This window comes from Erythrolamprus reginae, chromosome 8 (genome assembly GCF_031021105.1).
Source record: "Erythrolamprus reginae isolate rEryReg1 chromosome 8, rEryReg1.hap1, whole genome shotgun sequence".
Lineage (NCBI taxonomy): Eukaryota > Metazoa > Chordata > Lepidosauria > Squamata > Dipsadidae > Erythrolamprus > Erythrolamprus reginae.
In genome coordinates this window covers 23,698,285-23,712,266 of record NC_091957.1, presented here as the reverse complement: position 1 = coordinate 23,712,266, position 13,982 = coordinate 23,698,285, and the positions used below count along the sequence as shown (strand labels likewise).

At 40.0% G+C, this 13,982-nt stretch overlaps 1 protein-coding gene across 4 annotated transcripts in view; it reads right to left on the bottom strand.

The window, feature by feature from the left end:
- KIF1B (kinesin family member 1B) overlaps positions 1 to 13,982 on the bottom strand; it is a 165,142-nt gene that overhangs the window by 125,874 nt on the left and 25,286 nt on the right. For all 4 annotated transcript variants that reach the window (XM_070759293.1, XM_070759294.1, XM_070759295.1 and 1 more), the window contains exons 3-6: positions 11,252 to 11,328; positions 7,280 to 7,459; positions 4,572 to 4,637; positions 828 to 1,006 (exon numbers count right to left, since the gene is read on the bottom strand). In XM_070759293.1, the coding sequence (XP_070615394.1) occupies positions 828 to 1,006; positions 4,572 to 4,637; positions 7,280 to 7,459; positions 11,252 to 11,328 (502 nt within the window). The remainder of the gene's footprint in view (positions 1 to 827; positions 1,007 to 4,571; positions 4,638 to 7,279; positions 7,460 to 11,251; positions 11,329 to 13,982) is intronic.

Here is a 13,982-nt window from a genome sequence, read left to right as displayed (position 1 = left end):
TTGGGCTGGAATCATCTTGTACTGTGCTAAAAAGAATGAGATGACAATGCTTTATCTTTTTTAATAATAACAACAACAACAACAACAATAACAGAGTTGGAAGGGATCTTGGAGGTCTTCTAGTCCAACCCCCTGCTTAAGGCAGGAAACCCTACACTACTTCAGACAAATAGTTATCCAACATCTGCATAAAAACTTCCAGTGTTGGAGCATTCATAACTTCTGGAGGCAAGCTGTCAAGAAATGTCTCTATTCTAACTTGCTTCTCTGCTTGTTTAGTTTCACCCATTGCTTCTTGTTCTATCCTCACATGCTTTGGAGGATAGAACAATGAAAAAATGATCATTTCACAAATCATGATTGCAAACATTTCCTCTCATTCTGGCATCACAACTAGGTATGAAATACAGCTAGTCCCGAAGTTACACCCACAACTGAGCCCAAAATTGACATTGCTAAGCCAAACATCTGTTAAGCGAGTTTGCCCCATTTTACAACTTTTCTTGCCACAGTTGTTAAGCGAATCATTCCATTTATTAAGTTATTTAACCACAAATTGTTAAGGGAATCTGGCTTTCCCACTGACTTTGCTTGTCAGAAAGTCGTAAAAAAGAATGGCATGAGCCCGGGATGCTGCGACGGTCGTAAACATGAGCAAAGCCCCTTGAATTTTCACCCCATAACTCTGAAGATGCTGCAAAGGTCATAAGTGTGAAAAAACCTGACCCTATGTACCGTTGCGACTTTGAGCCGTCACTAAATGAATGGTTGTAAGTCAAAGAGTACCTGTACAAGCCGCAAGAGCCCTGAAATGCAAAGACACCAACCTCGCTTTATTCCCAGCATCCATGAGGTCTGCAATATCAGTGTAAGAAGTGACAGCAAGCTTCGACAGGTCTTCCACATAAGGTCCGAGCAGTGGGTGTTCCCGGACCCTCAAATTCCCTTTGTTTTTGGGGTTCAGCAAGTCTCGTACTCTCTCGCAGTAGATCTCCATGTAACTGACCTACGAGAGAGGGACAATAGGAAAGCGTGATTTAATTCAATTCAATTTTTCCAGAATGCCATCACTCTGCTAAACAAATAATTCCCTCAACACTGTCAAACTATTCATTAAGTCTGCACTACTATTATTACTAGTTTTTTCTCATCATTCCTACCCCCCATTTCTTCCCACTTAGGACTGTATGACTGTGACTTGTTGCTTGTATCCTTAAGATTTTTATGAATATTGATTGTTTCCTGATTGCTTATTTGACCCCATGACAATCATTAAGTGTTGTACTTCATGATTCTTGACAAATATATATTTTCTTTTATTTACATCTGCACCAAAGACAAATTCCTTGTGTGTCCAATCACACTTGGCCAATAAAGAATTCTATTCTATTCTATTCTATTCTATGTTGGAAATGCCACCAGACACCGGGATCATATTATCATGTGTGGTGGACATGTGCAGAAGCAAGAAATTGTTGAGCACAAATCTGAATGTGGTTAGAAAAGAATATTGATTTGGAGCTGGAGCTGTTTTTGTTGGATATTTTGTCAGGAAAATGTAGTAAAGAAAATGTATATTTAATTCATGTAATAACTGCAGCTAGAATTGTATTTATGCAAAATTGGAAAGTGGGGAAAAATCCGCACAAAAGGATAGATAATTAAGAACACATTAGAATGTGCAGAAAGGAATACATTAACAATAGCAATTAAAAGGAAAGAAGAATCGGAAGTATTATAATACATGGGAGCATATTTATCATTGGATAGTGAATGAATATAGACAAAAAGAGATATGAAATTAAACAAAGCGAAAAGAAAAATGTTTTGATAGAAGATACGTTAAATTGAAATGTAAAAGTTTATTAAGAAAATGGTGGTAAATGTAATATATGTTGACAGAAAAATTTTGTATCCAGATGACACACTGATTAATGATGTAATGTTTGTTGAGAGAGAAAATAAAAACAAGGAAGAAAGAAAGAAAGAAAGAAAGAAAGAAAATCATGACATGAGGAGGAAGGATTGCTAGTCCTCAATTTATGACCAAAATTTATGAGTCCAAAATTTCTTTTGCTAAGTGAGACATTTGTTAAGTGAGCTTTGCCCCATCTTACGACTTTCCTTGCCACAGTTGTTAAGTGAATCCCTGCAGTTGTGAAGTTAGCAACATGGCTTTAAATTGAATCTGACTTTGCTTGTCAGGAGGTCAAAAGGAGATCACCTGACCCCGGACCACTCTGACCATCATTTATGAGTCAGTTGTCAAGCTGACTATTTTCTCATTATTTCAGCTACCAAGCATCTGAATTTCAGTCACAAGACCATGAAGATGCTGCAATGGTCATTGAGTGTGAAAAACGGTCATAAGTCACTTCCCCACCCCCCTGGTGCCATTGTAACTTTGAATGGTCACTAAATAAACTGTTGTAAGTTGAGGACATTTGCAGAGAAGAGGCAGGTAATTCAAAGGAAAATGGAGTTCCAAAAGTGATTCAGGGAGTCATCATAAGTGCTGATTTAGAAAAACTCCATTATTCATCACAAGGGCACTTTAAGGCCAAGATATCAATAAGTATTTTGAGAGCTTCTTTATATCACTCAGGTATCTAAAGGGGGGGGGGATTAGAGGAATTGCAAGCAGCGATGAGGTAAGGACCCACACAAATAGCTCTGAAGTCAAGGAGCCATCTTATATAAAACTGAGCCACTCCTTTAAGACTGCCCAAGATAGTCTCCTCTGAGAGGCAGCTGCCAATTTCAGCTCTTCAAAGGGAAGGGGCAAGATAAGTGGTAGAACTTCCCTGCGAAAGTGACCACTAGGTATGGTTCAATTCTAAATCTCAATACAGTTTATGAGGAAGCTGCAAACCAGTAGGAACAAATGTATCAATGAAGACAAGTCAAGCAACAACACTAAAAGAGTGTGTGCGTGTGTGTGAGAGAGAGAGAGAGAGAGAGAGAGAGAGAGAGAGATATGGAGAGAGATAGCAGAGGGAGGGGGGAGAGAGATTGAGACAGAGAGGGAGATGGAGGGAAAGAGAGAGATGGAGAGAAAGAGAGGAGAGAGAGAGGGAGATAAAGAGACAGAAAGAGATAAAGAGGAATAGAGATGGGGAGAGAGGAGAAAAAAGAGAGAAATGGAGAGGGAGGGAGACAGGAGAGATTGAGAGAAAGAGAGATGGAGAAGGAGGGAGAGAGACAGATGGGGAGAAAGAGAGAAGAGAGAGAGGGAGAGGAAGAGAGATGCAGAGAGAAGGGGGAGAGAGAGACAGGGAGAGAGAGATAGAAAGGAAGAGAGATATGGAGAGAGGGGGAAAAAAAGAGAGCGGGAGAGAAACAGACCGGGAGAGAGATACAGAGGAAGAGAGACAGGGAGAGAAGAGAAAAGAGAGAGAAGGACAGTGAAAGATAGGGAGAGAGATGGGAAGAGAAATGGGGAGAGAGATGAGAGAAAAAGAGAGAGGAAATTGCCTTCAAGCTCTTCTTGGATCAGGGCATAAATGAACTTCTGAATAAATTCAGGATCAACATTGACATTGGCTTCTTCTGCAGAAAAGAGAAGAGAATCCCAGATTCCCCATCTTAGCCCTTCTCTCTCTCTTCTCAGCTGCTTTCCTCAGCCAGACCCCCAGGCTTATCTCTTGCATATTCCTGCCACCTCCCACTCCCAATGTCTCTGAACATCCTTTTCCTTCTTGCTCCTCTCAGTTCAAAGTAAATGAAAGCAATGTCCAGGCGCATTTTTTTTCCTAACCAGAAATTGTGCTCTGAAGCATTTATATTGGCTGTTGTGGGTAAGGAAGGGGAAAAAAAGGTGTGTGTCAGGAAGAGATAGTGGAATACCTTATATGTTTTTGTTATGACAGGCTTGAGTAAATGCAATGTTTCTTTGGACGTTGTTGTTTTTTTTAAAAAAGATTGAAGATGATGATGATCTGGGGCCAAAGGAAAGCAGGATGCTCCATCTTGGGCAAGCTCCAGAATAAAAAAAACCTGCCTTTAAAAAAAATCTTTTCCACGTGGAATCTACATTAACATTAGTCTTCTTTGAGAAAGGAGAGCTAGCCAAAACACAAGCTAAATCCGCACAGCAACTTTTTACTTTTACACAGCCTGGGTTTCAGCAAAGCGGCTTTGAGAATGGTCTGGAAGGGCTTGCGTTAACAGGAAGAGTGTGTTTATTTAGGCACAGCTCCATCCATTATGCTGCCTTCTGAGGGTCTACATTCTTGGGCCCACCCCCTCCACCCGAGCCTCCATCCACAACTCCCCTTGTGCTTCCTCTCCGAGCAGATAAAGTCCCCCCTCCCCACCCACCGCTACCCTCATATCTGGAAACAAAGCAAAGCATCCCCTCCACCACACACCCCCAAAAAGCAATCAAGCCATTCATCTCTGGCTCCATTCAATCTCCAAACATTATCCAGCTTCTAATAAGGAACAGTTCCTGTGTGGTTTTAAGACTCAAGACAAGAAGTTGTGAAGCAACCTTGGGGAAAAAGCAAACAACCCATGAATCTGAATCTCCATCAAGTCAACTTCTTGGTGTTTACAGACACCCAGCTCACCTCCACGGAGTAAGAGATTTCCTCATTGCTGTTGTCGTTGATCTTCTCAAAAAGCTCTTCGCAAAGCTAGAAAAAAAATGGAGAAGCATCAAGCTAGAGTTATGTGCAAAGGAAACCTAGGATATTGGGCTACAACAATACCTCATCGGCCACCCATCTGCTCCAAAATGCATGGGTAGGTTCCTAGTTTAGCCAAAATTCATTAGAGATAAATTTAATTGGCACTTTGTATAGATTCTCATGGTAATCAAAGTGGGGAAGGCAGCTTGAGTAAAAGGAGGAAACGATCCTTCAAAAACTAAATACAGGTAGGACTATAAACTGCCAAGAATCGGCTCAACAAAACAGGTGGCATGTAAGTCTTAATAAAAAAGTAAAAATGTAGGTCCTTAAAATTAGGAAATTTGGCTTGCATCTCCAAATGGTGATGATGATTACAGAATACAGAATAACAAAGTTGGAAGGGACCTTGGAGGTTTTCTAGTCCAACCCCTGCTCAGGTAGGAAGCCCTCTCCCATTTCAGGCAAATGGTAGTCCAGTGTGGGAAAATGATGCAAAATCTTGTTCATTCCAGCATAAAGCATTAACACCGCTACTTATCTTTTAGAAAACTCCTTTGTATTTCTATTGGTTTGGATACTTTTAAAATAGCTCCACTATTTCGTGGTTTCTCGGGATCCCTGTTTCTTTCATTGTCCCCTTCTTGGACTCATCAAAGAATAAAGAAATTCCTTGTGGGCAAAGCTTTCAAGAACTAGGAGTCTTAATTTTGTAATCAAAATAAATACAACGGACAAAAGAAACGGCTTAGAAAATATTTGCCATGGCTTCCTTTCTCACAAATGCAGTGCATAAACATGAGTGAGCAAAAGATCAAAGACAGATAGATCATTTCAATCAAAGCACTACAATTACAGATTTCAATAAAGGTAAGAGAGTTGTATGTAGTTGTAGCCAGAGTGGGTCATTTCAATTTGTGACCAGTTCTTGTTCAGCACACACCCAAAAGCTTGTTCTTTTCTTTCAAGCGAAACCTCTGATGTTAAGATCACTACTATGGTAAGGAAAAAACAAATAGATATTTCTAACTCTATGTTTTGGGGTACAATTAGTTGATTTGCAATTTGTTGACCAGCCGAAAATAGCTGCTGAAACCAATTTAGCTACAGAGTATCTTATTTTTTCCTGCAAAATTGTTTGTGAATCAGCAAGTGGTAGGACCAACCCTCACTCAGGGCTCAATTTAATTTCGGATTCTTTGTGACTCCCCCCCCCCCAAGAGAACCTCATCTTGAACATCTGGCTAGCATTTCATCTAATCCATACGCTTGAACCAAGCCCTGATCAGATTTCTCCTTCATAGGCTTTATCGGACGGCTGACACGCATTCAGACACACCAACCATTTTTCTTCCTCGTCCTACAGCAGAAAAATTATTCGGATCAACTATTCACAAAAACAGTTATACGAGCTCAGCAGCTCTTTGCTCTTCCAACCTCCCTTAAGGTTTGTTTTTCTTCAACAACTCAGCATTACAGACTGGAAAATACTGTCTCTCCATGCCAAAATGGTCCTACCTTTTGAAATTATTTTAAGAAGATGGACAAAAGACAAAAAGCATCTGAAGATGTCTGCCATTTCAATGTTTTCTGCAAAATGCACATGATGAAGTGCAAAGTAATAAACAAATAGAACAGAAAAACAAAGAAACATAGAAACATAGAAGATTGATGGCAGAAAAAGACCTCATGGTTCATCTAGTCTGCCCTTATACTATTTCCTTTATTTTATCTTAGGATGGATATATGTTTATCCCAGGCATGTTTAAATTCAGTTCCCGTGGATTCCCCAACCACGTCTGCTGGAAGTTGTTCCAAGCATCTACTACTCTTTGGGTCAAATAATATTTTCTCATGTTGCTTCTGATCTTTCCCAAATTAACCTCAGATTGTGCCCCCTTGTTCTTGTGTTCACTTTCCTATTAAAAACACGTCCCTCCTGAACCTTATTTAACCCTTTCACATATTTAAATATTTCTTTCATGTCCCCCCTTTCCCTTCTGTCCTCCAGACTATACAGATTGAGTTCATGAAATCTTTCCTGATAAGTTTTATGCTTCAGACCTTCCACCATTTTTGTAGCCCGTCTTTGGACCCGTTCAATTTTATCACTATCTTTTTGTAGGTGGGGTCTCCAGAACTGATTCCAAATGTGGTCTCACCGGCGCTTAATATAGTGGGATCACAATATCCAGTTGCAAAGACAGTTGCAAAAGTAGTGAAAACAAAATGCAGAGTAGTTGGATACCACTTTACTGACCTAAGCATTGTTCAGAGGCCACATTTTAAGAGGGAAATGCTCACAACTAATCACTAAATGGTCACAGCCTTGATGAAGGATAACAGAGGACAACTGTTAAACGGGGCAACTTTAAGACTTGTGGACTTCAACTCCCAGCATTCTGGAAGGAGAAGGAAAGTAGCAGGAGCATTATTTCTTTATTTATTAAATATATATATGCTGCCCTCTTCATTACACAAAGGCATCATTTGCTGGCAGAGGGAAAAGCTGGGATATTCTCCAAGCTTTTGAAAGGCTGATGCAAACAAACGAACATACATACATACATACATACATACATACATACATACATACATATACAGTATATTTATCCAGGACCTGCAAAATAAGCAAAGATCCAGTTTACCTGTGGGATGATCCCTCCCTGGTTCTCCTCCTGTTTCCCCATCATGGTGTAAGATTTTCCGGCTCCGGTTTGGCCATATGCAAAGATACAGACGTTGTAGCCTTCGAAGGCGTGGAGCAGCATTTCTTTCCCGATGTCATTGTAGACACGATTTTGAGAGGCGAAACAAGGATCCTCAGACTGTGGGAATTCAAGATAACCTTTACTGTCCCTTTACTGTTTACTTCTTTTTTTTCTCTGAACATATTGGCACACATTGAAATAAAAACAAAAACGATGCCCAGTCTCAAAAGAGGAGGGATGGATGAATAGATGGATTGATGAATGGACGGACAAGGAGGGAAGGAGGGAAAGGATCTGGATTTTTGCCTTGTCCTTTGACAACTAGATTCTGTAATAGTTTTGTACCATAAAGTATCAACCTTGTTAACTCTCAAGACTTGATGAAGGAAGAGGTGATAACAGAGGACAAGCTATATAACGGAGGTCCCCAAACTTGGCAACTTTTAAGACTTGTGGGCTTCAATTCCCAGAATTATACAGCCAGCTATTCTATGCTGGCTGGAGAATTCTGGGAGTTGGAAGTCCACAAGTCTTAAAGTTGCCAGGTTTGAAGACCTCTGCCGTAAAATATCAAAAAGATTCTGAGAGAGAGAGAGATATAAAAGGTTAACTAAAATGTCAATAGATGATGGAATTTTTAAAAGGTTATGAGATGATGGATAATGAGAAAATAATAAAAATATATTAATAAACTGGGAAAATACAAATAGGGAAAATAGTATTATATATATTAATAGATAATGCAACCTATTGTAACTAAAAATAAATTAAGATTAGTAGATGGAAATTTAGGATTAGGGAATTTAATTGTATTATTAACATTAATGGTGTGTTAAAGTATATTATAAATTTAAAATATTAAAGATTAGAAATTGTGGGGGACTTTGAGATAGACTTCTGGAATTGGTTAACTATTGTTAACATTTGCCCTTATTAGTAATCCTGCACATTTGGAATATTGAAGTTATGGAGGAATAAATGAGCAATTCTTAAAATATTAAATAGTAATTGAGTAGGGGATAACAAATACATGGGGCAAAGAAATATTATCCATATTTAAATGAATTAATGGGAAAGGATTATTAAAAAAGAATATAGTATTGTTGAAGTTGGAAGATTAGGATTACACATACTTATTTGTATTATTATTGTTAGCATTGTTAAAGAAAGACTTGTCCACAAAATATGTATGGTGTGAAAAGAGAAGTGTTTAAAATAAAAAAAGATGACAAGCCATAAAATTATAATGGTATAACCACATTTTATTATTTCTATGTGTACTAGAGGGTGAAAATTCCTAATATCAGATCAAACCCTTACAAATGCCTCCACTCAGAATTTAGCGCTTCCGAGTTTACTACCAATGGGGTTCTCCAATTTTCCACCTTTCCATATTACTATTTCTGGAGTATTCTGTGAGCTACAAAGAGTTTCCAGCTTAAAGTATAGTAACTGTAAGTTGTTGCTTGTATCCTTATGATTTTTATTAATTGTTTCCTCATTGCTTATTTGACCCCATGACAATCAAATGTATCTTTTCTTTTATGCACACTGAGAGCATATACACCAAGACAAATTCCTTGTGTGTCCAATCACACTTGGTCAATAAAGAATTCTATTCTATTCTATTCTATCATTCTATCTAAAGAAGTGCCAGTCCCGCTCAATCTTTATTGCCAACCTTTCAAGCGGGCCTTAAATGAAAAATATCAAGGGACAGAAACTGGCGCCTGAGCCAGACACCTCAGTACAAATGACAGCTGTGTTTTTAACCAGCTTTACTAAGGAAAAATAAAAGCAGACAAAAGGCTTTAAGAAGGCAAGCAAGCTCAAAAAGCAAATTTGGGGGGGGGGGGGGGATGGGGATGGGGTGCCTTTTAAAAATAAATAAATAAAGCCTTTAAGCTGGACATAATTTGGAGCAACAGCTGACCAGGAGGACATTTTTCCCCCACTGAAGGAATAAATGAAGCAGACAGAAGGTGATCACTCAACCATGCTCTGTATGGAAAATCAACATTTTTACTTATTTAACAAGAGAAAGAAGTGAGGAAAAAGAAACAGGGGAGTTTAGAGGATTGAACATGGAATTTCAAGGGGATTGAGGAGGGAAATAAAACACTCTATAAATCCAGCAATGCTCTTAATATACATCAGATTTTCAATAACCTGGTAAAGTCAACATCGTTATTTTTCTCGCACTGGTGATGTTGAGACAGTAGGCAAGAATGTCATAATTAGTAGCTACATTATCTAATATTAGATGCAGGCTGCCACCACATCATCCTGGAAACAAACAAAGCTCCTTCAACAAGCACAAAAGAAGTTGGATACGCTGTTTTAAAGGGTGGAATTGCCAGCTATTGGGAGTTGTGTGTTGGAAAGCTGTCTAGGCAAAAAACAAACAAAGACATCCATCTAAACACTGTTTTCAAAACTCAGTTTCAAGGGAAGAGACTTGAGCTCCCATGGTTTAGGATACCAGCTTTAAGAATATTTCCAAAAGACTTGGGGGGGAAATGATATTCCACATAACAAGGCTGCCCATTTCCTTTGTGAGTCAATTATGAGCAAATATATTTCTTGTGCAGTAGCTTATTTTATCTCAAAGGCAGCTGACAGGTGTCTCCAAGATGATTTTGCTGCAACCTTTTCCTGTCAGTGGCAATGATGGGAACCCTATGGCACTCGTGCCACAGGTGGCACATGGAGCCATATCAGAGGGCACGCGAGGTGCTGCCTCATGTCAACTCCAACTGCATGCGTGCACTGGCCAGCTAATTTTCGGCCTTGGGAAAGGCCCTGAAGCCCCAGAGTGCAGAAAATGACCCAACGGCCAAACCGGAAGTTCAGAAAACCTGAAGTTTAGAAAAACGTACTTCTGGTTTGCCTGCTGTGCTGTTTTTCCCTGAAGCCTCCAGAGTGCGAAAAAACAGCACAACAGGCAAATCAGAAATCCATTTTTCCGAACTTCAGGTTTGCCCATTTTTTCACCATCACAGGCTTCAGTGAGGCCTGTGCACATGTGCAGGGGGAAGCACAGGGGGGCGCATAAACGAGGAGGGACAGAATAGGTGTTTATATGTGCATGCACGTGCATGCATTCATACACACCCTTTTGGCACGCAAACCAAAAATGGTTTGCCATCACTGTTATATGGGAAACCCCTACTTTGTTTGATTTAAAGAACACGGCATGCAGGTTCTGTGGCGATTTTACATTTTTATCGACAGGCAAACTAAAAATATTTAGTTGCCTGCTCTATCCAGGGTAGTGTCCAAATTTTCTTCTTCTGGAAATATCACAGGGCCCAAAGCGCTGAGAATAGGAAGACTCGTTTTTCATCGTTTCGATCTTTGGAAAACAACTGATGGCGAGAGCTCAACAGCCAACAATTGCTGGAAGTCAGTAAAATGTCAGCTGTAGCTTCCACAAGGGATGTGGGGGCTTCAGGGCCTGGATACCAGTCTACTTTCATGGTTTTGTCTACTGGGAGTGAAACTGGGGTGTGTGGGGGAGCAGTGCTCTTAATGAGCTAAACTCATCTTTTACAGAGTTATAAACATTCCGAGATGAAGTTTATACATAGATTCCTACATGGAAATTGTTTTGCTGTTCAAATTCCTCCTTGGAGCTGCTGGGGCTAATCCTCTCTCTCTCTGCCAAGCCATCCTTGGACACACATTATACCTCCTCTGAAATTTAATATTTCTGATCACAGGCTGGAAAAGGCATTTAGATCAAGAGGAACGTTGGCTCTTAAAACAGCTAAAATCGCAATACAATTAGAGGAGAAAAACAGCTGTGGGCTGGAGGGCTGAGAGAGAGAAATATCCACCCATCAGCTAGATAGGCTTGTATCACACTTTCGAAAGGAATCTGGGTCGAAGACAAACTAGCATTCTTACCGAGGTATGGGACCAGTACGAGTAGTCAAAGCTGAAGGATTTTGGCGCTTCTTTAGGATTCTTTGGATTCAGGATACCTGAAAGAAACAAACATATTTACCATCAACAAACTCAAACTAAACCCAGACAAGACGGAGTGGCTGTGGGTCTTGCCTCTCAAGGACAATTCCATCTGTCCGTCCATTACCCTGGGGGGGGGGGAACTACTGACCCCCTCAGAGAGGGTTCGCAACTTGGGCGTCCTCCTCGATCCACAGCTGACATTGGAACATCATCTTTCGGCTGTGGCGAGGAGGGCGTTTGCCCAGGTCCGCCTGGTGCACCAGTTGCGGCCCTATTTGGACAGCGCGTCACTGCTCACAGTCACTCATGCCCTCATCACCACGAGGTTCGATTACTGCAACGCTCTCTACATGGGGCTACCTTTGAAAAGTGTTCGGAAACTTCAGATCGTGCAGAACACAGCCGCGAGAGCCATCGTGGGGCTTCCAAGATTCGCCCATGTTTCCTCAACACTCCGTGGCTTGCATTGGCTGCCGATCAGTTTCCAGTCACAATTCAAAGTGTTGGTCATGACCTTTAAAGCCCTACATGGCTTTGGACCAGACTACCTCTGGAACCGCCTGCTACCGCACGAATCCCAGCGACCGATAAGGTCCCACAGAGTTGGCCTTCTCTGGGTCCCGTCAACTAAACAATGTCATTTGGTGGGCCCCAGGGGAAGAGCCTTCTCTGTGGCGGCCCCAGCCCTCTGGAACCAACTCCCCCCGGAGATTAGAATTACCCCCACCCTCGCTGTCTTTCGTAAACTACTCAAGACTCATTTATACCGCCAGGCATGGGGGAGTTGAGATATTCCTTCCCCCTAGGCCATTACAAGTTATTCATGGTATGTCTGTGTGTATGTTTGGTTTTATAATAAGGGTTTTTAGTTGTTTTATTATTGGATTGTCACATGCTGTTTTTATCATTGTTGTTAGCCACCCCAAGTCTACGGAGAGGGGCGGCATACAAATCCAATAAATAATAATTATTATTATTATTATTATTATTATTATTATTATCATCATCATCATCATCATCATCATCATCATCATCCAAGAACTCTGGGAACAACCAAGGCAGGGAATGTACAATTCCTCTCTTCTACTTAATACTTCACTAAGCTTGCCTTCCAAAATGTGACTCATGAAAGATATTTCTATTACAAATATGATGTGCAAAAATATCATACACTGAAAATGTTATCTAGCTGGGTAATGCAACGTCTGCAAGAAAATAATCAAGTTCAGAGTACACCAAGAACTATCATAAACAAACATAATACTGTCCTCAAGAAAGTCCCATTTGTTTGAATTGGGGGCTATATAAATAAATCTTTCAAATAAATAGAACCAGTATTGCCTGGTAAAATTCTCAATTACTAAATAGTCCAGCCTGGATCCTGTAGATTTGTTAATTTTGTTTCATTTTATTAGCTTGAGTTTCATATTGGTTCTTTAGATGTGAGAAGTCATCTGAAGTTCTTACCAGACTCGAGTTTTAAAATGCTGGTGAGCTATTTAATAATTGAATTCATGGACATTTATTTATAAGACTTACATTAAGAAGCACAACTCCAGATGGCTCACAATTGCTATATGCACAGAACCAACCCCAAAGATAATAAAATAATACAACACAAGGTATCATAAGAGCCACTGAAATGCTTGGAAAAATCAAAAGCATTAAAAAAGAGAGACCTCGTTAGAAAACAGATACTATTGCCGATGAGACAAGCATAAAATTACAAGAACTCAAAGAAGCAGTTAGCAACACTCTTGAAGATATTTTATCAGTTATTCAAAAGCTGCTGAACTATGATGAATCAAATTAAATTAGACATGCATTTGGGAGGGGCTGTGTAATATTTGACATAATAGATTTGCAAGGCAGCAGATAAGGACTTTCTAGAATGTGCCAAATGGAGTCAGAATTGTAAAATAATAATGATAATAATCCACAGAAAGCCTTGGAGACAGATAAGATGCCAAAAAATAGGCCATCCTACTGAGAATTTCTGGATTGGGGAATTCTTATTTGAACTACAATGAAGATCTAGGTCTCTCCCCCTCCATCGGAGCCCCACAGAAAAGTTGGCACACATCAGTAACACAAAGCTCAAGGGCTCCTGGGAAGTTCACAGCAGGGCATTTAAACCTATTTGGAAATGCAGGTTGTAATACAGAAACAAAAGGCTACTGAATTATGGATTGGTTTTCAGCAGCTCAACTTCCTATGGAAGAATCAGAGTCAGCAATGAATAGACCCTGAGGAAGAAAATGAAAAACACACGAGGGTAGCGTATTAAAATGTTCAGAGAAATTGTATCTTTAAAAATAGGCAGGGAGACCCATCGGAAACAGAAGTGGAAAAAGGCTTAGTAAAAATCTATGGAATCCACATTACTAATTTCTCTCATTTATATCCTGTGGAAAGTTGAGCAATATGTCCAGGTGACTTCCTGAACTTTTTGAACAACACAGAGCTATTTTTATCATTTAATCTAATTTCATCTTCAAATAATCCATAAACCCAACCACTCATTAAGTGAACCATGGTAAAAACACACAATGGCATAAAACAGGATTCCCAGTTCTCAGTCCATGGACTGTCACCAGTCCGCAGCATGCCAGAAACTGCCGTGAACAAGTGAATTCCTATCCATGGGATGCAGGCAGCACACACAAAA